At 35.3% G+C, this 25,319-nt stretch overlaps 2 protein-coding genes and 1 long non-coding RNA gene across 5 annotated transcripts in view; 1 reads left to right on the forward strand and 2 right to left on the reverse strand.

The window, feature by feature from the left end:
* Positions 1-2,878, reverse strand: LOC130469029 (uncharacterized). The gene is made up of 4 exons (XR_008929399.1): positions 2,366-2,878; positions 2,014-2,289; positions 1,248-1,312; positions 1-229 (listed from the first exon to the last, which is right to left on the reverse strand). It is a non-coding gene; the product is annotated as an uncharacterized lncRNA (long non-coding RNA).
* A 66-nt stretch (positions 2,879-2,944) lies between these two features.
* Positions 2,945-5,244, reverse strand: LOC110803573 (protein FAR1-RELATED SEQUENCE 5-like). Its single transcript, XM_056839140.1, has 4 exons — positions 5,127-5,244; positions 3,991-4,267; positions 3,795-3,877; positions 2,945-3,375 (listed from the first exon to the last, which is right to left on the reverse strand). Exons 1-4 carry the CDS (start codon positions 5,242-5,244, stop codon positions 2,945-2,947), a joined length of 909 nt encoding a protein of 302 aa, XP_056695118.1.
* A 567-nt stretch (positions 5,245-5,811) lies between these two features.
* The window catches only part of LOC110803577 (mitotic spindle checkpoint protein MAD1), a 28,014-nt gene continuing 8,506 nt past the window's right edge, over positions 5,812-25,319 (forward strand). For all 3 annotated transcript variants that reach the window (XM_056840333.1, XM_022009104.2, XM_022009105.2), the window contains exons 1-10: positions 5,812-6,061; positions 6,696-6,795; positions 7,053-7,213; positions 7,382-7,579; positions 7,665-7,757; positions 12,256-12,378; positions 14,919-15,166; positions 22,314-22,485; positions 23,691-23,801; positions 23,901-24,104. In XM_056840333.1, coding sequence (XP_056696311.1) covers positions 5,891-6,061; positions 6,696-6,795; positions 7,053-7,213; positions 7,382-7,579; positions 7,665-7,757; positions 12,256-12,378; positions 14,919-15,166; positions 22,314-22,485; positions 23,691-23,801; positions 23,901-24,104 — 1,581 coding nt within the window. In that variant the 5' untranslated portion in view covers positions 5,812-5,890. The remainder of the gene's footprint in view (positions 6,062-6,695; positions 6,796-7,052; positions 7,214-7,381; positions 7,580-7,664; positions 7,758-12,255; positions 12,379-14,918; positions 15,167-22,313; positions 22,486-23,690; positions 23,802-23,900; positions 24,105-25,319) is intronic.

Raw genomic sequence — 25,319 nt, forward strand, 5'->3', positions numbered from 1 at the left:
GAAAACATAAAACTAACTTTAGGTTTATAAATAATCGATTACAGGTTTAGTCTCAAAAATCAACCAACGAAAATAAGGAAATATAAATAGTATGACAAGTTTAAAGTCCATTTAAACAAACCCAAGTCAACTTAGCAAATCAAAACTAAATACAAGCTCTCTATTCCCGATCCCAATGATGCAACATCTTCAAACCTGCAGATGGACAATGCTTATTGATCCTTAGAGACTGCTCACCAAAGATTGGGTCATCACAGGATCAATAAGGCATAGCCATGATCAACATGCACAAGCAAAAGCACGTAATCAGCAAAGCTGAGTACTACATACTAAATCAATAATAATCCTAACATGATTCTATTAAACGAACAACCTAACATGGTACTCAATAAAACATAAGCAAGGATAATCAAGATATATTGACTTGAAAACTATATTTGACTGAACTAGACCTTTGTATCATTAACATTATTTTAATTGAAATAGTCAACGGACTGAGTTGTCTACTAGAAACTTCTTCTTCTTCACTAAGGAAGACGAGGTACGGGCGCGACTCCGTAAACCCCAATGACCTGCGATATCGAGGGACTTTTGAATAAAATAGAACCGGTGATCAATCCGGCCCCAGAAAAAGCCATAGGCGACCCATGACCCCAACTCCTGATTGTCCGACACTTTAGACGTGCACAGTCTAAAGCTATTGCTACTCATGTTCACTTTACATGACTTAACTTTTAATACTTGGTTATGACTCATCAAACATAAATATTATATTCAACAAGTAAACGCAACTTCTTTTATCTTTGAATTAAACAAGTGATCACAGAGACGTCACACAAGACTTATTCCAATTAATTCAACCTTTCCTTTAATACTGATAAACCCCTCTATATGGGTATAAGGTTTCAACTTACTAAACAAGGTCCTCGGCCCTTATAAAGTAGTGAAAAGCTAAAAGGGAACACTGAACAATCGATCTGAATCAACATATATGATAATTTAATGTTCCCAACCAACATGTTCGCATCAATCATCCATACCAACATGCTATAATTCTCATAACGAAATATATATGCTTAACATGTCCATCCAACAATATTAAACATGCACTTTCAACATAATCTAGTTCATCAACAATTTCAACATAACCAAGTTCCTTAATCATTTCAACATAACGAAGTTCATGAATCATTTCAACATGGTTTCCACAAATCACACTCATTCCAAGCACACAGGTATGTACGTACCTTGTGTAAACAAACTGATAGGCCACTTTAACGAATTCAAAAATCGCCCACAAAGAATTCTCCGCCTAAAAACAACCAATAAAATTCCCCAATCAATATCCAACAATTTACAGCAGTACTAAAGTATTCTAAATACATCCTAAACATATTTTGAACCATCCCAAATATCGAAACTTAACTAAATAACCTCCAAGCATAATAACTATTAAACTAATGATCCCAAAACGTTCTAAACTCCAATAAAACATCCCTTTTAAAATTTCCAGCAATATAGAATAATTTCAAACGTCCACAAAACATAATCAAACGTTCTTAAAATCATAAAAATAATAGCTTTAATAATATATAATCATTCTATTATGATTTTGGAATATTAAAACCTTAAAAATCCATGCTTTAATAATTAAAAAATCTTATTTCAATTCAATTATGTAATCTGAAAATTAAATTATTAATTAAGCATAATATATAATCTGAAAATCTAATTTAATCATAAAAACTTATAATTTCATTCAATAAACATGAATTGAATTAATAAAACTTCATTAAAACCCTAACTTAAACGTAGTTAATAAATCTGAAAATAATTAAATTAATTTCAACAACATATAATCTGAAAATAATTAAATTAATTTCAACAACATATAATCTGAAATTTCATAACTTAATCATAAAAATCATAAATTTAATTCAATTCAAGGAACATAAATTAAATTAATAAACTTAATTAAAACATTTAAATAACTTAGGGTTTAAGAAAATCAACCAAACTAAAGAGGAGAGGAGAGGCTGGGCGGTGGTGCACGGCGCGGCAGCAAGGGAGGTGGTCGCGGAGAACGGGCGACGCGGCTGGAGGTGGTGACTGCGGTGGGCGCACTTGGTTGTTGCGGGTGGTTGCAAGCAACGAAAGAGGAAGGAGAGAATTGGTGTGTGCAGTGCAGCAGCGGCGCTGCAGGTGGCGGCGCAGCGTGGAGGGAACGACGAAGGTGGTTGTGCGACTGGTGGTGGGTACGGTGGCGGGCTGCGGTGGTTGCTATGGTTGCTGCGAGAAACCGAAACAAGTAAGGCAAGAAAACGAAGGGGAAGGAGAACGAACGAGTGAGAGAATGAGATGTTACCGTGCGGCGACGGAGAGGGACTACGGCGGAGGAACAGGCGGCGGTCAGGCAGGGTGGTGGCGGCTGGGCAACAAGCAAGCAATGGAGGTTGAGGGTTGAGTTTTCCTTTTTACGTGAGGAAGGAAGGGGTTTTGGGTGAGGTTGGTTTCACGTGAATTAGAAAAGAGGGGTATGGGTTTTTTTTTTGTTTTTTTTTTTTTATTTTTTATTTTGGGCTTTTCCCATGTGGGCTAGGATTAAGATTTGGATTTTAGTGTTTGAGTCAAAACCGAATAGAATTGTTTTTTTTTTTCGAATTCAACGAGTTTTCCTAATTCAAATTATTTTCAACATAAAATTCTAAAATAAATCTTGATTGCGCAAACCGTTAAAATATTTGGAATATATTTAAAAGAATTTAAATATACATTAAATATATAAATATAATAAAGTTCAAAAATCGTTAAATATTTAGAACATACTTAAGATAAAATGAATATACGTTAATTATATATTCATTACTTAAAATTCATAAATTCTATTTAAATATAAATAATATACGTTAAAATATATTAATAAAAATTATAAATTTACGGGGGATTACAGTAGAAGCCACACAAACGACTCAATCTTTTCATCTCCTATGAATGCACAACCAAACATGCAATTGTTCCAGTGGTTGTTTATTCCAACTATTGGAGCACAAATCAGGTTATACCTGTTTGTTCTATAGGTTGTGTCAAAAACCACTATATCTCCAAAAATTCCATAATCTTCCATCATCATAGAGTCCCTCCAAAACAAACTCCTCAATTTGCCTTTTTCATCCAATCTAAATCTAAAAAACAAGTTTGGGTCACCTTCAAGCTCTAAATACATTATGTCAGTTACTGCTTGTGCATCATCTCCTTCTATTTGCTTCATTTTTAACCTCGTGCAGTAATTTAGATGGTCTTTCTTCGAGTGTCCTAAATTTTCTTCACCTCCAGCTTCAATTGCCATGTAGTTAAAAGAAGCCGTGGATGACAGACCTGTCAGTTGAGCATAAAAGAATGTAAATAAAATAATAGTTTAGGCAAAAGGTTTTATTTAACTTTACACAACTTTTACTTCTTCAGACCTGACTTTTAGTACAAAAAGGCTAACTTTAACTTTTAAAACTTTAATTGTCAATAACTTAACTTTAACACCTTATAGTTAATTTCTGTGTTAAAGTTGTTGTTATGTAGGTTAAAGTTAAGGAAATTGTTGTCAAAGTTAAAGACAGTCTTCATTCTACTCTAACCTAACTTTTACTTTAAAAAGCTTAACTTTAACTGAGATGAGTGTGACTTTTATATTTCCAACTTTTTTCATCTTAGAAGGTGATTGCAGTAACACAAGGATGAGTATCAAAACAATAACTTTTACACAGAACATAAATGTTTAACTATCAAAATGTAACTATTACCAGATTTTTGCATAGTTTCAATTGCCTCCCCCTTCTCTTCCATTATTTGCCTTTCAGATCTATGCAAGTAGTGCCATTGACTTCTAGTTAAATCATGTTGTGCATTATCACGTGATTAACAACCTCATATCTGCCTTCAGAATTCATTTTCACTCTCAAGCAAGCCCTACATCGAGTTCTCGTGATCGGAACTTGCCTTGGTTTTCTCTCTTTTTTGGGCACTACAGGAACAACTGTTTGCACTTTTTTCTTTTTGTTCTTTCCATTGTTTGTTACTCCTGCTGCTGAACAAAGATATGTCTTTTCAAGCACGATTCTTGTCCCAACTTTGAATCTCGTGTTTCCTTTCCTTATGGAAAATCCAACCGCACTAGCATGTTTTTCGTAGAAACCTAGAAGTTCCTCCACTGTTTCGGCAGTGTATCCCATCAGTGTTCCAACAATATTTTGATCCGGTTTTGTTATTGCAATTACTAAAAATCAGCAAAAAATTTTATCATTAAACCCTAACTTTTACGCATAATACTATAACTTTTATTAAAATAAGACCAACTTTTACTAAAACAAGTCTAACTTCTATGCATAGAACTTTAACTTTTACTAAAACAAGCCTAACTTTTACGCATTAAACTATAACTTTTACTAAAATAAGGGTAACTTTTACTAAAATAAGTGTAACTTTTATGGATAAAATTATAACTTTTACTAAAACAAGCCTTATATCTATTTAAACAAGGCTAACTTTTATGCATCAAACTATAACTTTTATGCATAAAACCACAACTGTAAATTCTTTATTAAAATCATGTTAAAAATCTAAGCAAATATTCTAAACTTTACATTTTACATACTTAACTTTTACTCTGAAAACCTCAACTTTAACTTTGATATATGTAACTTTTTCAAACACTAATTTTTCATCCAAACCAACACATTTACATAACTTTTACAGGAATATCTCTAACTTTTACATTCATAACTATAACTTTAACTTTGAACGTATAATTAATTTTTCCAATGCATAATTATTCATAACTTTAGAATCAGAAATAATATGAAAACAAGGCTAACTTTTTTTCATCAAACTATAACATTTACGCATCAAACTATAACTTTTATGCATAACTATAACTTTACATTTCACATACTTAACTTTTACTCTGAAAACCTCAACTTTAAGTTTGATATCTGTAACTTTTTCAAACACCAATATTTCAGCCAAACCAACACATTTACATAACTTTTACAGGAATATCTCTAACTTTTACATTCATAACCATAACTTTAACTTCAAACATATAATTAATATTTCTCATGCATAATTATTCATACCTTCAGAATCAGAAATAATATGTTGTTCTTTAGCTTCGATTTCGTTAGTTGCCTCTTCTTCTTCACGTTCCTGTGCCAAAGCATTGTTTTCTATACAATTGTTGAGAACGTCCTCCATTGTTGCATCTTGAATATCAGATTCAACCGGAACTTGAATCGTTTGAGTTGATTACACTTCGAATTAGGTTTTCCATTAGATATAGATTTCTCACAATTTTGATCTCATGCGATGTTAGAGATTTCGATCTCTCATGATTTCACTCGCAATTTCACAATTTCGATCTCCTTTCTGCGTTCTTCTTCCTTCTCTTCCGTTTCGATTTCGATTTCGATCGTTGTGTTCTTTCTCTCTCCTATTTCTGCGTTCTTCTTCCTTCTCTTCTCTTTCTGCGTTTTTTTCTCTCTCCTCTTTCTTCTTTCTGCGTTTTTTTCTCTCTCCTCTTTCTTCTTTCTGCGTTTTTTTCTCTCTCCTCTTTCTGCGACTTATTTTCTCTCTTGCTTTCCGTGCGAAATTTTTTGAGCATACCTGCTTTTTTCCACACGTGTGCAACTTGATGCACATTAATATTAATGTGCACCTGTTACACCCAAGACCTTTTAGTCCTTCAAATGGAGTTGATTTTCCTTTTTAAATACTGGTTCCACTTCGGCGTGATTAAATTTGAATTTGAATTTAAATAGTCAGCTCACCCAATTTTACAATTTGCAAAACCCAGAGAATTAACCCTAACAAATTAAGGAGAAGTAACAGCAGAACGGAAGAAATGATGCTGAGAACGCCACCACCTAGGAAACGACGGGCCGATTACCGGCCTCCAGACGACGGTTCTCCAGCCGGCCGCCTTGTCATCTACGAGGATCATTCTACGCCGCTACCCGAATCATCTCCTAATCCTTCCGATCATTTGCTTTGCACCTACCAATGCCGTCAAATGGTACTTTTTTTTTTTTGCCCATTTTTGTTTGTTTTGTCAAATTAAATGGTTCTATATTTGTTTGATTGTAATATTGAAGCAAAGTAAATCTACTGTTTATTCAAACAAATAATGCATGTTGGTTTTTCCAAGTTTGTGGCCAATTTATACTTAGTAAGTGCTAAGTAGTGTGTTTTCTAACTTTTACAATGATTTTTCCATGTCAGAATACGACATTGTTCATCATTGTCTTAGATTATTAAGAAAACAATTCTTGTGGTATGGAAATAATAGTTACATATATTTGTTTCAAAAGTCTGGGATAAATGATCACATTTCGTAACGTATGAATAGATTTCCAGACCTACTCGTACTCCCATGTAAGTAGATTGGTGGAGTGTTACTGTGTTAGGATGGAAACAACGCAATTATAACGAATGGTATGTTTAGTGAGACTATGTTGAATCTGGGGGTTGAGATAATGTGACTAATTGCATAATTGACTATTAGTTCTACACTTCTAGGAGGAGGGAGCAATATAAGAAGTCCGACTTTTCTGTCGCAGTTTTGTTTGTCTTGGTCTTATGCTTCTTAAATGTAACTGTTGAATCTGAGGTTACACTTTAAATCCAATACTTGTTACGATGCCTTGCAGGTCAAAGCAGAGCTTTTGGATAATTATGCTAGTATGGAGAAATCAGCTATTGAAAATCAGTCCGAAATAGAAGAATTGAATGAGAACCTTCTAAAAGCAGGTAGTTTTCTAAACAATTTGCTTGAGAAACATCTTTCATGTATTGCTCACTTTCCATCTGCTGAATGAAAGTTGAGCTTCACAGTAGCACTCCTTTTGCCTTTGATTTTATTTATGCATTACATTAGGGATTGGTTGTTTCTTTGGACCTTTTGACCTCTCCGTTCTCTCTTCCTTTGGGATCTTGATAATAGTAATAGAGATGAAGTTGATCAATGTTTCATTCAGTTGTGCTTATGTCTGTTCATATCATTTCAGAAGCCGAAGGGAAGAAATACCGAGATCAATTTCTGTATGCTGAGCAGGAGCTTGCTGCTGCTAGAGGACGTGAGCAGTCACTGCAGGAGAAGCTTTTGAAGGAGATCAAGGAATCTCAGGAGCGACTAATGAAGCAAATACAACAATGCAATGAGCTGGAGGTGAGTACTAGTTTGGTATTAGGGGTTGAGGTTTAATGTGTTTATCTTCTTGTTTTTACTTGTTTGAGATCTGTACACGACATCAAGATATATACATTACTTTAATATTATTAACTTAGTAGCTGTTTTTTTTTTTTTCAAATTATTTTTTTGGGGTTTGTGTTTCAGGCTAAGCTCAAAAGAGAAGAAAGCATGCGCAATAGTTCAGAATCTTCAGCAGCTGCTGCTGAAGAGAAAGCTAACCATCTAGAGCGGAAACTAAACCAGCTTTTAGACATTCCAGAGAGAGAAAAGAAGAACCTGCAAGATGAACTCAAGTATTTGAAAGAAGATTCAAAGCTTTCCATCTCTAGGTTAAGGGCTGATGTGAGTAATAATTACATTTTTTTTTCTTCTAAATCAATGTTTTTGTCATGTTTCATCCTAATTTGTTTTGATTATTGTTTTGCAGCTGGAAAGAGCGCAATGCCAATCTAGTAATGCTGTAAAGGAGTCAGAGCAATTAAAGGAGAAGCTGGAAGACATTAGCATACAGCTCCATAAGGTTGAAACTTTTCTTTCTGGTCATGTCATCCCAAAGATGCCTCTCTAGGTAAAAGGCACACACCACTTTTTTTTTTTTTGCCAGGTGGCCTTTTTGGCTATATGATGTTGCTTTATCCAGACAGGGGAAAAAAGGAATTTTTGTGAGTTAGAATTTTCTTTGGTTCTTTATGAATCAGGTGGTGCTTTTAGCTATTTGGGTGTTTAGTAAACCGTCAACCATGGAGGTAAGATCTTAGTTTTAAAAAGCGCGTATGCTTAAGGCGCTGGTGCCTAGCCTAGCCATGATAGTCGCAGGCTCCCTACAAAAGGCGTGCGCCTTATGCGCCTTTTCCAGGTCAAGGCGCAACGCCCTTATGGTATAAAGCTCCGGTTGCTGACAAGTAATGATTTTATTTTATATAAAAAGGCCAAAACCACTTAACTTTAATGGCTCCACAACCATTAGAATTTACTGCATTGAAAAGAGGAGAGAGGAAACCCCAATTTTCTCCAATTTGCTTGTCTCTTTCAGCCACAAACTCCTCATTTTTCTATTTTAAAGTAAATGTTTTAGGTAAGGTGTAGCGTACTTCTATTGAGAATCTAAATTAAGGGCCAATGACTAAAAATTTACTTGAACCTTCCTTAGTCCCGTTTTTGTTCTTTTTTCTTCAAAAAGGCTTTTAACTAAAATAGAAGCCCGTGCGATGCACAGATTAACATTATTACGCTATCAATAATTTTAAATTCTTTTTGGGGGAAAGATAGCCTAGGGATCAATAATTTTAATTAACTAACATGCACCGCATAGGATATAATTGTATCATTATCTTGGTAGTAGTTTTTATTATTATAGGAGTCTATATTTTAAGCTAATTTATTAAGGAACTACATTATCTTAATGAATAATGACGATCATAGTTTATCACCTTCAAAGTTAGGTCCTACTGATCTCCATTAATCCTTTTTGTTGATCTCCATTAATCCTTTTTGTTGATCTCCATTAATTCCTTTTTGTTGTAATTTGGTTTTTGCTTCCTATAACGTGTTTGGCTTTAGTTTGACAATAGTCCAATCAAGATTACCCCTTCTGATAAGGTAAAGTTGCTAATAATTGCGGAGTATTAGTTAGATATTCATCAGTTATGTTATTGTACTTTATTCCGATTGCAAGGTTTATATGACAAATTAGAGATTTTTTCTAAAAATATTTGTCAGGAAAATAGAATATGGTCATATGCTATGATCTTCACCTGTATTGATGCCCTTAATTCATATGAAGGTCGGTCACATATTCGAATTCCCCTTATTCATTCAAAAAAAAAGTACGCACCAAAATTACAAAAAAAATAAATGTACAGTCCTATGATAAAGAGTATTGCTACAAACCAACTACGATAATTTCAAAAGTTCAAGAACAATAATTAATAGCGTAGGGGAAAATTTTCATAAAACTCTATTGCAATACATTTTCGTAACCGCACAGCCACACACTAATATCAACATGATTTAACATAATTATAATACATAATTAAATAGTATTAAAAACAAATTTATACTCCAATATAATGTGCAAAAATAATGTACGTAATTATCTATAGAAATTAACATGGTTATATTTCTCTAATGACACAACATATTGTCAAATATAAAGCACATGTTAGAACGGTTTCAACATGAAGAAGATTATATGGACGACACTGATTTTTGTTAAAATGGGTTGATTATTACCCAACGTTGATTATAGACATTGATTATAGCCAGCTGAATTTATATGAGAATTATATACGCGTAGTCTTTTAATCACAATACATAACTTATCATATGATTGATTTGATAATATTTGTAATTCTATCTTATTTTTTTAAACGGGATAATTGTATCTTTTTCTCTTATTATCTTTTACTCATTACTGGTTTATCTTTTTTACTCCTAGCAAAATTTATCTCTTATTATCTTTTATCGGGTGCTTATTTATCTATTTTTATTTTAAAAATCTGAAATATATTAGGTATATATTTGGTGACGTGGAAATCCTACGTGGCACTCCGAATGCTCTCCAAAAAAATCCCATTTATATATATACATATATATATATAAGATTTTACTATAATTACTATTTTACCCCTTTCTGACACCAAGTAATACTAGTTTGAAATTTTTTGTTGAAAATAGATACCACAAAACATTATAAATATTGTGCGCCTTTGCATACGAAAGGCGCGCACGTCCGCCTTGCGCCTAGGCTCCAACGACTCTGCTCCTTGGTGCGACTCACGCCTTTTAAAACTAAGGGCAAGATGGATATCATGGTGGGAAAGGAGGGAAGGGAAGAAAAGGAAGAGGGTGGGTGGTGCTCTAAGAGAAGGGGATATTTTTTTTGTGGAAGTAAAAATAAAGGATACCGCGTGTAATAAAATAAAAATTTGTGTACTAACTTTAACATTTTAAAGTAGGTTACTAACATTTTAAAGTATTGAAAGTTCAATAACCAAGTATAGCAACCCTCCTCTTGCTTTACTAGTTTAGGTTCAGTAAAAGATAAATATTTTTGTATGAACTGCTGCTATTTTTTTTTTTGACAGCATAGAAAGATAATCAATTAAACAAAGCTATTCCCTTCTTCTAACTTTTTGGTTAGATTATGGGCTATAGCAACGGTCATACAACATTGAAATATAAATAACAAACAATTACTAACTTGAGCAATACATGCTCTTACAAGCTGCTTGATTAGAAGACATCTAACATTTGTAGTAAGGATCTTTTTGGAGGGACCTTGGTAGTTTGACGAACTCATTATTGGAACTTGAGCTTGCAACTTGAGGTTGGTAGAGGAGCATCTGCACAAGATTAACACAAACAAACGGGACCAATCTGATGATGGAAATTGTGGAAGGAGATAACTGGTAAGCAAGTCACAAACAAATGGGATTCTTGGCTCAAGATCAAACCAAGAGTCACTTTTCTTAGTGACTCGGTACCCTCACGAGTGGGTACACGCGGAAGCTCCTCATATTGAGAGCAACCGACCAAGATTGGAGAGCTATGAACCCCCGACCCTTTCAGTTGGGGAGCCTCCTTCGGATATGAGTTTTTTAACGCAACGATTTTCATCATTGCAGAACTAAAACTAGAAGTAACCAGAAACCTCCGATTACCAAAATCAAAGGCTTCAAACTGCATCTCCACACATTCATCTTCCATCTTCAAAGGTCTCATCACCCGAGCGAAAAATCTCATCAACCTGCCAAAGCTTACTACCTAAGCATTGACACCCTTCATCTACCCTCTTTTGACTTGGACAAGCGCACAACTGAAATAAAACACACCTAGCAGTTGAACAGACATACATAGGCCAACCAATAACAAACCAACTTTGCGAAACCCACAAGGAACTACAAAAACCAAAAATACCAAACAAGAGACTCCTAATAACAGCTAATACCACACTACCCACAAACAAACACCAAATAAGCCTAAGCATTAGGAAATTAATACTAAACAACAACACCAAACACCACAAGGAGAACAGCAGGACTAGCACACGACCAACATTTAGCACCAAAGCAGAATGCTAACTCCTTCAAATTTCGGCCAAAATTAAAACCAAACAGGAAGCCCTAACCTAATCTTTACCTTTACCGTCAAGATCGGTGATTCCCGAAACAACGAGACGGCAGCGACGAGGATAGCTTTGGAATTAAAAGAGACCGAAAACCTAACAGAACCCGAACAAACAACCTGTAATCTAGCACCCAACACCCGAATTAGAAACCCTTACCCTAAACTTCACCTTTACCGGCGAAATTATCGCCGGCGGCGTTTGGGGAAGCTCCGGAATAGGCGCCAAGATTGATGAGCAGATCTGAAGGGAAACTCCTTTCAACAAACACGGCTGACGATGTTAATTTCTACACTAGCCGCAGCTAATTCGTCCGGCGAGGAAATAGGAGCAGAAGAATACTTCCTACTCCTTGGAAAAATTGGCCGGCGAGAGACCTACACTTCGACCCGAGTCTTCCAACAAACGACTAGGGAAAAGAAGTTACTGACAAGATCTCAGAGAAGTGCACACCGGCGACCTGAGATGAACGACGGGACTCAGGTCGCCGGCGGCAGGGGAAGCACACTTAGGGTTAGGGTTTTATTTTAGGGAGTGGGGGGAGGTTTTCCGGGTCTACTACTGATTTGTTTACTGCTGCTATTGAAACACTCAATTTGCAGGTGTATAATAGAGATCAGGAATAGAGGACTACAAAGATCAAATTAGGAATATGGTTCTCATGTTCTCCTTTTTTCCTACTGTTAATATAGTCTCTTTTCCTATAAAACAAAAAGTCAATAGTTTATTTTAGGAGAGCGCTTCTTATGATATTTAAGAGTATGTTGCTGTAAGTTCAACCATAATCTAAAGAGTATAATATTCTTTTAAGAATTTTTATGTTATTTTATTTTAAAAAAGGCTCCTTCTTCTCTTCTTATCTTTTTGTTAAAAGTATGCTCTGTATTTGCAGTGTTGGCAAGAGAAGAATGAATTGGAAACAAAAATAACAAGCTTCACATTTCCGGAGGAGGGTTCTACTTCTTCTCAGAATGATGTCTTAGTGAAGCATTTGCAGGAGGAGCTAAGGAATTATGTAAGTGTACTGTATTTTAAGTCATTTCTTCTAAGGCATGTATAGGAATTAAAAAACCGAGGATTCTTTTTATCAAGAAAATTAGTGGTAGGAGCGGCAGGGATGCAGGGTAGTTTGGAAGATGTGCAACTTAGTTGATTAGCAAGGCATGGCCAATGTTGGTGCCCAACTGGGAAAGAAGTTAATTTGTATACGTCAACAACCTTCAAGGAATCAAATAGTTTAAGAGTTGGTAGGACTTCCATAACGCATGCTGATGATGCTGTAGTTAAATGGTTTGGGAATAGGTAGTTTGGTGGATTACATTGGTAAAATAATATTTTTGTGGGATTTGTGTAATCTAGTAGATTGTTTGTGCAAGAGAAATTAATGAGGCATTGCTAGAAGAAAGAAATAGATAGTGTTAAACTCTCAGTCCAGGTGTAGGTGTAGCTAACAGAACACTGGGTGTGTAGGTGTAGCTAACAGAACACTGGGACCACAGTGGGGGGAGGGGCAGCAGTGGGATCGGAGGGTGGGGGTGATTTTTTTTTTTTTCTTTTTCCGTTCAGTTTTTATAGATGTTAATGTAGCTTTTATATTCCCTAAACAGAAAATTGCAAGTGAAAAGAATGTACCGAGCGTAATGCATCAATTTTCTTTTGTACCAAATCTTGAACTTGTAAAAACATTTCTGTTAAAGTTAATGAGGTTTTAAGGTTGCCTCTGGAAGGTGTACTTAACGTGGGAATATTTTAGAAAGGGCTCTTAAAACACATGGTGACAGGGTTATATGGTTTACAAACCAAAATATTTTTGTTTACAGTTTTTGTTTACTTTTCTTTTAGTTTCGAATGAAGGGCTCCTTTGAATTGTTTTGCTCTCAAACTTTTGAAGATTATATATTGTGTTTAGTAAATATCTGTTTTTAACATCTTCTTATAACCACTTCAACATTAGTCCTACTTTGACAAATTGATTCTCTGAGATCTTCACACTTTCTCCTTAATCTTTGCTCAATAATTCCCTCCCAGAGTTTCGTAGTATGGCTCATTAGTTTGATTCCTCGATTCGTATAATTTTATTATTTCCTACAAAATAAAACAAGTTAGTCCCAAATAGTAAGTTTTAATATAGGACTCGCACATAATAATGGATTGTACCTACATTAAAAAAATGTCAATAGTCATAAAAATGCAATAAATACATAATTCGTGTATTAAATCATCACCTACAAAATAAATAAAGTTAGTACATAAAAGCCAAATTAATAGACGAATTACGTATGAATTCCACTTTCGAAAACCTACACAAAAGTGATATTAGTAATAATAATAATTACACCGTTTTGCACCTGCACCACGAACAAACGAATTAAAAGATTCAAACAATAATAGGTACAATTAAATAATTAGAACACTATTAATGAAATAAAATGAATTGATTTGTTAGGGTCCTAAGAAATTTTACTGACTTCTTTTAGGTCTTAGGGATGCACAAGCCTTAATTGGTAGGACACACTCACGTAAAGGACAAATTTTGATGAAATTGATGAACAAATTTTAATGAAACTTAAGCATGAAGGAAATGGATTAGAGAGAAAATGAAAGTGTTAGAATTCTGCCAAAAATGGATGACAATCCGGTTTAAAGAATTTGATGAAAACACCTCTATTTGTAGCAAAATGAGAAAAATTAGGACAGAAATGAGTCCGCCGCCAAAGTTGTGAATAATTTTTGAAAAAGGGAACAAAATATTGCCCTTTACGGAGCTCGTAGACTCGACTGTGGAAGAGCCAAGGCCCTAAAAGTACAAGAAAGGTTGGAATGCCAACAGCCTGCGCTCGGTCTCATTCCCAGCTTAAGAGTTCTGTTGGGTTTTCCACTTGGCAGTCCCCCAGGGGAAGGTGCGCTAATCAAGTTAGGGGCGATATTCTGTTATTCGGAGCAAAACACCAAGGTTTTTCGTTTTAAGCCAAGGCCTGGCGTATTACGCTAGCTTCAAAAAGATTTCGAATCTTTGAAGAGCGGGTGTTTGATTTTAGATAAATCCGTGCTTAATGAGGTAATTTTAGGGCTTGGGCCCAAAAGAATGTTTTATTAAAATAAGAGATGATTTGTTTGTCCAATTAGTGAGTGCGGGGCCGACATGCTTCTGGTTTGGGCCATTTAAACATATGGGTCAAGTACGATCATAGGACTTTGGTTGGGGAGTGCAAATTTTAGGTGTCTATAGTTGGCTACAACACATTGTAGCTTAGCCAAAGGTAAACATATAAAATAAGTTATATTATACACATGTCACATATACAATAACTTCTCTGAACAGAATGTTGTTTTTGAATGTTATTATGTTAATCAATAATTTTTGCACTTGAAGCCAAAATTTGTAGTAATTATGTGCATTTAGAGAAGCTCTCTCATGGACTACAATAAAGTTGAGGCTTCAGGCATTGGTCCCATTTTTTGCCTTTTGTGTTTCTTTTTCTGCTTGCTTTCTGTATACATGTTTGTTAATAATTCTGATCAATTCTCATTGTTCTTGGTTCTTAATATTTCAAGGAGTCTGAAGTTCTTGAGGCAAGGAAGCTGAAAGCATCTCATGAGAACATCGAGCTGTTGAAGGAGAAGTTCAATGAAGAAAAAAGGCGCAGGGAGAGGGTCGAGGCTGAGCTAGCTAAGTTACAAGAGATTCAGCGAAGTATGAATGTACTCGAGGATGAATTGACCTCTTGGAAGAAAGTCATTAAAGACATTCCTGGAGTTGAATCTTCTGATGATATCACCCTGAAGTTTGTTGCTCTGCAGAAGTATGTTTTTAAACTTCCTAAATAATTTTGGAATTTTTATCTGCTTGTCGACTACAGAAGTTTTGGAGTTAAAATCTTAAAACCCTTGGCATTCTGAAAAGGCCAAGTACACATGTTTTCTAGTAGCAAACAAGTGCCTTTCCTGCTATTTTGAGTAATGTTCTCAATAGTTCAGTAATCACAGGTGATGGATAAACTACATTAAGGCTTTATTGTTACTTATATGCTTGGAAAATAAGAAACTTGCTGGAAGTTAATATTGTGAAGAATATGAAACGTCAGAACATTGGATAGTTGTCATCATGAATTCATGATAATCCACTGTGTCATTAGGAAGTGCAAAAATTGGACGTACATCCATGGCCATAGAATGATCAGGAAAAACAATTTGTCTATTACTTTTGGAGTTTTAGGTTGTACCAATCTGTAAACTCTACCAAGAAGTCCCTTTGATTTCCATTCTGTTATGTTTATAATGTCCTTTCAGTGCATCTTAGCTTTCAACTGAAGAAATATCTGAGAGATTCCTTGTTATTTGACGTAATTTCATATTAGAATTTCAAGGTTTTGAAGATACATAAGTGGATGATCTCTGGCCACTGGATTTTGAAATTTCATCTCGTACCATAATGTAGCTTTTATTAGATGCTATATCTAATAGGGCACTGGTGGAATGTCAAGTGAAGAACTCCACTGTGAATTTTCTGAAAACCTAGTATATGCCTCTGAATGGTCTTGCACAAACTGGAGAAGGATTTACCATTACCGTTTTAGACAACAGCACCAATTGTTTTTGTTTAGAGGGTTCAATGGCACAATTTTGACACACTCATTTCCCTACCTTTCACTCTTTGTTCTCCTTGTCTTAGTCGTTCATCTTTCCCATTCTCCATATTTTTACTGTTACAGTTACATCCTTGCGTATCTTTTAACCCTTCGTCACCCTTCCTTTCTCTTATTGTTCTCATATTTTAAGTCTAAATTCCACAATACATTTTGTTCTACTTTTTCTGTCAGTTAAACAAAAAGTTGATGTAAAAGGGCTGGGAAAAGTGTGCTCTGTCAGGTCTCATGTTCCTTATATTGGAAATTTTGGAGCGCTACCTGATTATATAATCTTTGGAAAGGGGAAATACATTTATGTGGTCAGGCTGCTAATTTTTGCTCAAAATGTAGGATTCTTTCCTGGACACTGTCTTTTATCACCAACTCTCTATTCCTCTAAATCTTGCTCTTTATGATCAGTTAGCCAACATTGTTATCCACGCCTTCAGAAAATCAATTTCAGCCTTTTTCACAGTTGAATTTGGCATGTATCATGTTGATTAAAATACACTGATGGTGGTGTTGATGGATTGCAAATAGGTGGCAAAAAACTACCCTGTTTAAAGTTTGTCGAAAATAAAATTTGAATATCTGACTAGAGTATTACGGTTACCTCTATGTTTTTGGCATGAGATGATCAATTTCTTTTTAGTTTAGATGAGAGATTTATATTATCTCATGGTAGTAGCATTGCTTTTTAACAACAAGCACTTGAAGATAGCTTATCCTGGAAGGATATTGTGAGTTTTTTTTTTCATCCCAAAACCAGTGTATTTGGTATAAACATATTTGAAAATTTGAAATTTCACGAAGAAATAAAAACTAATATCATTGTTGGAAATCATAATTTCCTACTTTACTTGTGGTCCATCTTAGTAGTTAGTACCAAGAGTATCAATTCTGTTTCACAAGTCCAATATAAACTGGTCCATTATTTATCTGAAGCGTTGGAGTTTGGTACGAAAGTTAGGAAAGAGATTAAGGTAGTGTTTGGCCTAGCTTTGGAAAGTGTTTCTCACCTTGAGAAATAGAAGTTGGCCAAACACTATGTTTTCAAGAAATAGAAACACTTTTTCAAAGCCCAAAATGGTTTCTAAAGAGGGTAGAAGGAGAAGTTCCAATTTCAAGCTTCTCAAAATGAGTTTTTCGGGCAGCTGTTTTCAGGTTTAATGAAACTTTTAATAGAAAGAATTACCCTTGTACAACCATAAATTCCTGGATTGTTCCAACCCCCCCCCCCCCCCCCCCCTCCCCACCCCACCCACCCACCCAAGTGACACTTCTCCTTCATTCTGTTGTCCCCAGTCACTCACCTCTCATCTTTTAGACCAGTAGACTCCGGCAGCCCGACTCCATTCACTCGTTGCTCCCAGCCCCCGGTAAATTTCAAACTTTTGTACTTTAATTTTTTGAGGGTAGTTGTCAAGGTCTTCCTACGATCTTTTTTTCCGGAGGAGGTTGTGGAAGTGGTGGAGACGAGTGGGGTTTGATGGAAGGAGGTGGGCGGAAGGAGGAGATCGAAGGTGATGAAGGGAGAGGGTGTTGAGGGGATGTAGATGGAGACATAGATTCTAGATCTCGTTGATGGCGATGGGAAGTGAAGAACTTATCCTTTTTCTTTTTTCTGTTCGTCATCGTATTTATTTAATTTTATCTTTTGGGAGGAATTTCAAGCTTATCTATAATCATAACTTGTAAGCAAAATACATACAAGTACATTACATATACTTCCAGTTCATTGTCGTTACTTTTGTTCTATATGTACGGGAAAAAGTATAACACTTCAGTTTTAAAGGTACATGAGTTTCGGTAAATATTTTTATTTAAGTGTAATTAAAAATATGGTTCGAAAAACTTGAAAATTAAACAATGGGCCAAGCAGTGCAAACTTTTTCTACTTCTCAGAAGCACTTATAGATTTATGTGGCCAAACAATTCTAATTCTCGACAGTGTTTCTCTAGAAACCGTTTCTGGAAAACTACTTCTAAGAAACATATGCTGTTTTCTTCTAGAAGCTTGGCCAAACAGACCTAAGTTGTGTTACAGCATATGAATCCTTTTTTATACAATTCTTACCATTGGTATTGGAGGATGCTGTAAAGAGTAATTTTCGTGGATGCATCCCATGCTGAATGCTTCCATGAATTTCTTGATATTTATAAATTTCAAAATGTTATGTTCGGTAAACTTCAGTATCATACTATTTTAGGGCCGGTGCAATTCAATAGTAACTAAATAAAAGACTTGTGATGTTTGGAAAACGTGAAAATGAAAAAGATATATGAAAAATTATAAATTCAAAGTTGTGTAAAAAATTATTCAAATGAACTAAATTTGTATATTACAATACAAATTTAGGGATTATAGTTGTGTACTTGTATTGAACTTTGTTTGTAGGTCGATCTAACAAACTTAACCAATCCCGAATGACCGACCCAAGACTAATTTTCGAAAAGATCCGAGTATAACCGAGTCAGTAAAATGCAACATAGTTTGAATTGAGTACAATTAAATGGACTTCTATTGTTAAAAAAATAATACTTCTCCGTCCCAAATTAGTTGTTACACTTTCCTTTTCCATCCGTCCCAGATTAGTTGTTACGCTTCTAAATTAGGAATGACCCCACAATTATTATATTGTCTCTCTTTTCACTAAATTTTTTTTGTCCCCACACCCTCTCTCATTCAATTAAAAAAATACCCCACTAACTCCTATCACATCTACTTTTTTAATAAAATAACAATTGATAATCAAACAACCACTTATCACCTAAAAATTTGTGCAAAGGTAAGTGTAACGACTATTCTGGGACGGAGGGAGTATTGATTCATCTTTCCTCCAATAATATATTATATAGTAACAATTATGGTAATTTAATTTATATTATTATTTCATTTTTTTATCTTAGTTTCCTAAAAAAGCTAATGTAGTTTTTTTTTCCTAAAATGAAACAAATGTTATGGCGGGAAAAAACTGCATCAGGAAGTGACACGTGTCATTCATGGTGTCAGTTTTAGTACTTCCTCCATTTTTTTTAATTGCACCATCTGGGATTTCACGCTTGCCAATGCACTATTTTAACTAATAATATCTCTCATTATACATTTTAAAAAATTATAAAAATTCGATAATTTGAAAGTATATTTCGAGACGAATCTAACAAGATCCCACATGAGTATATTTTTCCTTACATATAAATCGCAAAAAATAACTATATAAGAATAAGCGAATAGTGCTAAAACCAAGATGGTGCAATTATAAAAAAATGGAGGAAGTATAATGTAATAGATTCCTCATATGGTTGTAACGTGCTCAATACTTATATCATATTTTTTTTATATCCATGATATGCTCATTTCCCTGTGTAATAGTATAATGTAATAGTATAATCTTTCCGTTGTATTTATGGAATGGCTAATGGCCCTATGCATGACAACTACTGCAGAGATGATAGGAAACTATGGAAATGGAACTCATGTATATAATACTATATAGACTCAATAAATGTAGCTATCACACCACAGAAAAAGATCAAAATTAAATCCCTTGCACAATTCTTCATAATGAAGAATAATGAATCATTTCATACTAATATGATGTCTACTAGATAGCCAATAAATTGGCAATAATTATAACTTAAGGAAACTACCTAGAAGGTTGATTCTAGCTAAGCCAATTCTGTAATCCCTAGATCGTGTGATGCACTCTTGCACATCCGGTGGCAAGTGTGCAAGCCTTGTTTGAAACAAGGACACTCGATAGTGGAGGTCGAGGGGCGTTCTGGGTTTGTGTGTGAATAGCACGCGTAATCGAAGCCAAATGACTAGAACGAGAGTTACAAGGGTCATAAGGGTCATGGGGGATCACACACAGTCAGTATCAACACACCCATTACAGTGTAAAAGAGGCTTCATTTGAAAGTTCCATAAAGTTCAATGAGCATTGGTTTGAGAAAGATAATAATATAATCTAAAGCCTAATTTTTTTAAAAGAAAGGTAGCAAAAAGCATAAATGAAAGCACAAGGAGAGGAAAGTTTGATTCTAACATGGAGCCTCTTCTTTTGGAAGGATGTAACTTACCTATTGAACCCTAGGAATGACTCTTGAATGAGAAAATGGATCTAGAGAAGGGACAAGGGGTATCTTGTTTAGCGACAAGGCTGTTCACTTGGTGGTAGGGTCCAAGCTAAAGGTTGTGGAAGATAGTAAAGTGCAAAACTTAACTTCAAGATTCACCTACTTTACCTTTTTCCTTTATGGAAAACAAATGCCTTGCAAGTAAACAAAAGCGGCTAATGTTCCCAAAATATATGTCAAAAGACAAAGCCAACCAACATCCAAAATTTATGTCAAAAGACAAAGCCAACCAACATCCAAAATTTATGTCAAAAGACAAAGCCAACCCACATCACCTACTTTACCTTTTTCCTTTATGGAAAACAAATGCCTTGCAAGTAAAGAAAAGCAGCTAATGTTCCCAAAAATATATGTCAAAAGACAAAGCCAACCCACATCCAAACTCATGATGAAAATACGCGTTGCTTGTGTCAACCATGTTGGACACGCTACGATGATGTAGTGTTATGGGGCATGAGAGGCACATGTTTCTTGTGTTGCACATCCGTGTTGGACATGCTGATATTGTGAGTGGTATTGCAGAACCACTTGTTGTTTGTGTTGCACAACCGTGTTTGACATGCTATAATCGAGTAGTGGTATGGCAATGGGAGTAAATGCACGACTGCTTGTTAACTTATCTCGTTCTTCAGCCATGCTTCCACCTTTTTCTTACCTGTTTCTGAAGCAAAAGGATAAGCATCAAGCTGTAAAATGCCTCAATGATGCAACAACCAACTACAATTATGATCATTCATCATTATCATTATCATTACCCCATTGCCTCAAAGAGGCTCCCGTAAGAAGCGGGGTAAGGGGGGGTCGGGTGTACGCAACCTTACCCCTGCAATTGCAGAGAAGTCGTTTCCAATTGACCCAAAAGCTATAACGGGACGACAACGGGACGACCATCTTCTACTTCATGGAAAGGAAGCGAAGATCTATTAAGAGACATTTTGATTTAGTCCATTACATCCCACAGCCAAAAGAACAAATGAATCTTTTGCTCCATCGGAAATGGACACTCTACAATTATGATATTGAGTCAAAAACATACTTGAAAGAGCCACGGAACACAGTCTAGGAAATTGCTTCAAGAAACGTCAACAATGCGTCAATCACAACCCACATTAAGATGTAGGAAAATCAAAGGAGAGACCAATATAGGAAGACACTTCTAAATAGGAGCATGGCATAGCCTAATTGGTTATAATTTTGCAGCATGTCAAAGAAATTATTTCTTGAATCTAATGCCAAGGAAAGCTTAACGTTGAGAGGCGAAATGTGCTGTGCAATCTTTACTTTTATAAAAGAGACATTATGTCATTCATTTATTTTTGTGGTGATGCCAGAAATTTATTGTTGATGTTATTCTAAGCAGAGGGTAAATAATTATTGACTTTTAAACATTTGATGTGCTCTACTATTGTCAATTTATATTCTTTGTTCTGTCTACTTATTAAGAAATAGTGTTGTTGCTTTTTTAAGGAGCTTTAATGAATACGCCTGGAACTCTGGGAATGTGCTGTATATGTATGGAATTAAATCAAGGCTGTCTTGTTATTTGAAGTCCTTTATGGAACAGATTTTAAGCTGCTGTTTCGCAGAGACTCGCTCTGTCACATATGTTTATTGAAAACACTGCTACACCTGTCATTAAAACACATGCGGCGGAAAGCGTTTTTGAATATAAATAATGTTTGCACTCATATTTGCACTATAATTGTTGAAAACATTACTTATGTTACTGCTATATGATATTAAAAGTTTGAAACCACTGCTTAAATTGATGCCATTAAAATGCATATAACTGTATAATTGCACTCATATTTTAGGCGCTATAAGTATTGAGAACCTCTTTTAAAAAAACAAAAAAAAAAAAACATGACAATAACTATGATCTGAAAAGTATGTTCCAAACTTCTTTGGTAAATAAAGTGGAATTTCTCCAAGCTGTCAATTCGTTGCACAATGGCAGTGAAGTGGGTTTTTACACCAGTGGGATGCTACTTCTAATAATTCATCACGCAAGTGGTCGTCCCTTCATTATAGTCACGAGAACAATTTCCGATGAAGCTGTACTTTTGAGATGTTCCTCTCATAGTCTCATATGTCTTTTTGCTATTCTCTTTCCATTTGTGTCGAAAAGTATGCTACAATATATTTTGATTTCATGCTAAGTGTTTTTTTCGGGGCGACACAGGGAAGTGATTGGCAGCATGGCAAAGCTAGGAGAGGCAAATGCACGCTTGAAACAACTAGAGGTAGCTCTGGAGGGTGCTCAGCTTGATAGGAAGAATGTTGAATCTGAAACAGCATTAGCTAAGGAGAAGGAAGAATCCTTCAAGTTAGATATCAAGGAACTCAATTTGAAAGTAGGTATTATTGCAATTTTATTCACCAATTTGATTTCAACTACAACATAGGAGGATGTAGACTTATATAGGTTGGCCATTGTCAGTTAGTTGGTTTTTCAACAATCGGTGCATTTCAGTATTCTGGGAGGTTTGGTTAGATTTTGTGTTTTCCCCAGATTTAGAGGAATCTGTAAGTTTTCAATGGTTGATTGGTCTTTTGATGAAGAACTTCACGTGGTATAAAGTAAGATGTGATTTTGAGCAAGAAGAGTAAAAGAACAATCCTCAAATCCATTACAAATTAGTTGAGTTGCTGTGCATTTCGAAAATTGAATGAAACTTTAAAACTCTTGCTAGCAAGTAGCCACTCCCTCCGTCTTTTTATGTAACCAATTAACGTAGACGTTTGTTTCTAGGAGAGGTGAGTGGGTGTAAGAAAAGGGTGGAAAAAGTAGGAGAGAGGTAGTAAAATGGAGTGTGAGTCTAAGAAAAAGGTGGGTGAAGTAGGAGAAAGATAGTAAAAATATGTAATTATTGTGAGGAAAAGGTTAACATGGTAAAATATGTTTTCAAAGAATAGAATCAAGTAGAAGTTGGTAGAACAAAGAACACCCCTTTTTGGAAAGTAGGTACATATAAAAAAATAGAGGGACTATATAGGTTATCATATCTCAGTAGTTTCACAGCAAATCACATGCTTAGGCAGATTCTAAATAGATGCTCAAGTTTGTGCTATCAACTTCTCTCATAAAAGCATTGTGGCACACCAACTTCCCCTCCTTAGACATTCTGGACCCACGATCCGGAACAATAAATAGGCAAGCTGAAGACTCCTAAAGAGTAAAGCCCCATGCACATGGCACTTGAACATGATAACAAATATGCAAACAGGATTTCATTGTTAAGACTTTTTCAGTTCAACTTGAAGTAGTGTCTGGCCATAGGGCACACTGATAGTATATACGTCACTCGGACTTGATCCTCTAGTCTGAGAAACAGAGAACCCTATTTAGTCCAATGCAGTATTTGACATCAAATGAGGTGTGACATTGGTATCCTTGTTGGCAAGTCACATAGTATTTAACTGGAAAAGATATTTGTGTTTGAGGGATGTTGACATTTCCTATTTAGTTGAACTTCAAATATATTTTTCATGTTTCCTTTCTGTCTTATTTAACTTTCGGAGCCTCATCCCTATTTCTTCTTTTATTTAAAACATGCAGCTTTTGTCAGTTAATGAAGAAAGAGATCAATTAAGAACTGCTTTTGATGAATTGAAGCAGCAGACAAATATAGAACCTGGTAATGAAGTTGTCGGGAGAGCCTTAGTTCAGGTATTTTCAGTTTCTTCACCTATTTCTTTCTGCTGTGTATTTGCATGGTTGTCTAAGCCCTTTAAGGATTATTTTTATATTTTATATTTTGAAATGTAGGGGCTTGAATCATGTCTTGCCCAGAAAGATAACTATATCAAAGAGTTGGAGGTCAATCTTAGTGAACAAAAGGCTGCCAATGATCGACATCACAATGAAATTAGGATGCTGAATGAGAAGCTAAACGATGAAGCTAGAAGATTAAAGTCCTTGGAGAGAGAGGGGGATCAACTTCGTTCCGAGATTGCTCTGTTGGAGTCCAAAGTATGCTTGCTTATTAAGCTAAAATAATGGTTTTCTTGCTTTGAAAATTTCTTTATCTTCTCTACTTATCTTGAATATTAGCAAATTCATTTGTGTTTTCTTGAATATTCACAATGAGGTAAATGCAAATCATTTATTGCTGCGTTGTGGGTTGGTTATGTCCCTCTAGCATCTTCTGTTTGAGATTGTTGAGGGTAAAGTGTTTGTCTGCCATCTGTTTTGAAGCATTTGCGCGTGCTGGTTTAGGAAGATATGAGGGGCAACCATGTCTTTGGTGATCAACGTGCTTGAAAAATTTGGAGGTTTTGAGGCTATGAAGCAATGGTGGAAATTTGGGAAACCATTGTTTTTTTATATGATTAATATTGGGAAACAATACTTGACCTTGCCCCGGCTTGGTGACATTGTTTTCTAGGTTTTTTAGTCCGTCTGCTCACACCAATATTATGATTTGAAGATTGATGATAGATTGTAATGGCTGTAGTCAATTGGAGTTTTGGTAGTAGAAGGATGGTAATGAGGTTAATGATGTTCTAAAAAGACAAGTCGCCATGCATACATGAAGATCTTGAGAAGGTACCATCTTAAGAAGGCAAATCTATTATATAATTATTAAGTTAATCAAAGAGAACGTCCGAAGTTTTATAACCACATATTGCAAAGTGCCATTTGATTCTCATTCAACTTGATCCATTTTTTCTGTAAGCAATGTTCGAAGTTTCATATTTATATGCTTAGAATATTAGACCTTAGTTTAAAAAGGCGCACAAGGCTCATGGCGCCTAGGCGCAACCGCGCGCCTTTTGGATACGAGGCGCACATAATTTCCTAGTAAACCTTAAAATCCGGTATAGAACAAAATTAACACAATTTATACTCAAAACAACGTAATACTGTTGGAGTGTCATATTTTCTTGCTGGTTCATAAGCATCGCGTGATCTCGTTGATGGAGTGCCTGAATTAGAACCTTCCACGGTAATTACAAGTTGGGAAAATGAAAATTAACTCATATTATGCTACTGCTACTGCCACTGCCCAAAAAGCTTAGGTTGTAGAGATATGACCGTTGATAGGTCACATGGGGTGTGTTTATATCATTAAAAAAGAAAAAAAAAGTAAATAAAAGATCCACGTCAGCCTGCTGCCCCTGAAGATTGAGGCGCGTCATATTTACTTTTTTCTTCTTTTTTAATGACATAAACACATCCCATGTG

The sequence above is a fragment of the Spinacia oleracea genome, chromosome 3, assembly GCF_020520425.1.
Source record: "Spinacia oleracea cultivar Varoflay chromosome 3, BTI_SOV_V1, whole genome shotgun sequence".
NCBI classification, from domain to species: Eukaryota; Viridiplantae; Streptophyta; class Magnoliopsida; order Caryophyllales; family Amaranthaceae; genus Spinacia; species Spinacia oleracea.

Bases quoted from the DNA above. Each gene is read 5' to 3' on its own strand.
- LOC110803573 (XM_056839140.1), bottom strand. From the start codon at position 5,244: ATGGAGGACGTTCTCAACAATTGTATAGAAAACAATGCTTTGGCACAG. The intron at 4,268-5,126 runs GTATGAATAATT...GCTGATTTTTAG, and splicing joins TATTATTTCTGATTCTGAAG to TAATTGCAATAACAAAACCG. The intron at 3,878-3,990 runs GCAAGTTCCGAT...TGATTTAACTAG, and splicing joins AAAAAAGAGAGAAAACCAAG to AAGTCAATGGCACTACTTGC.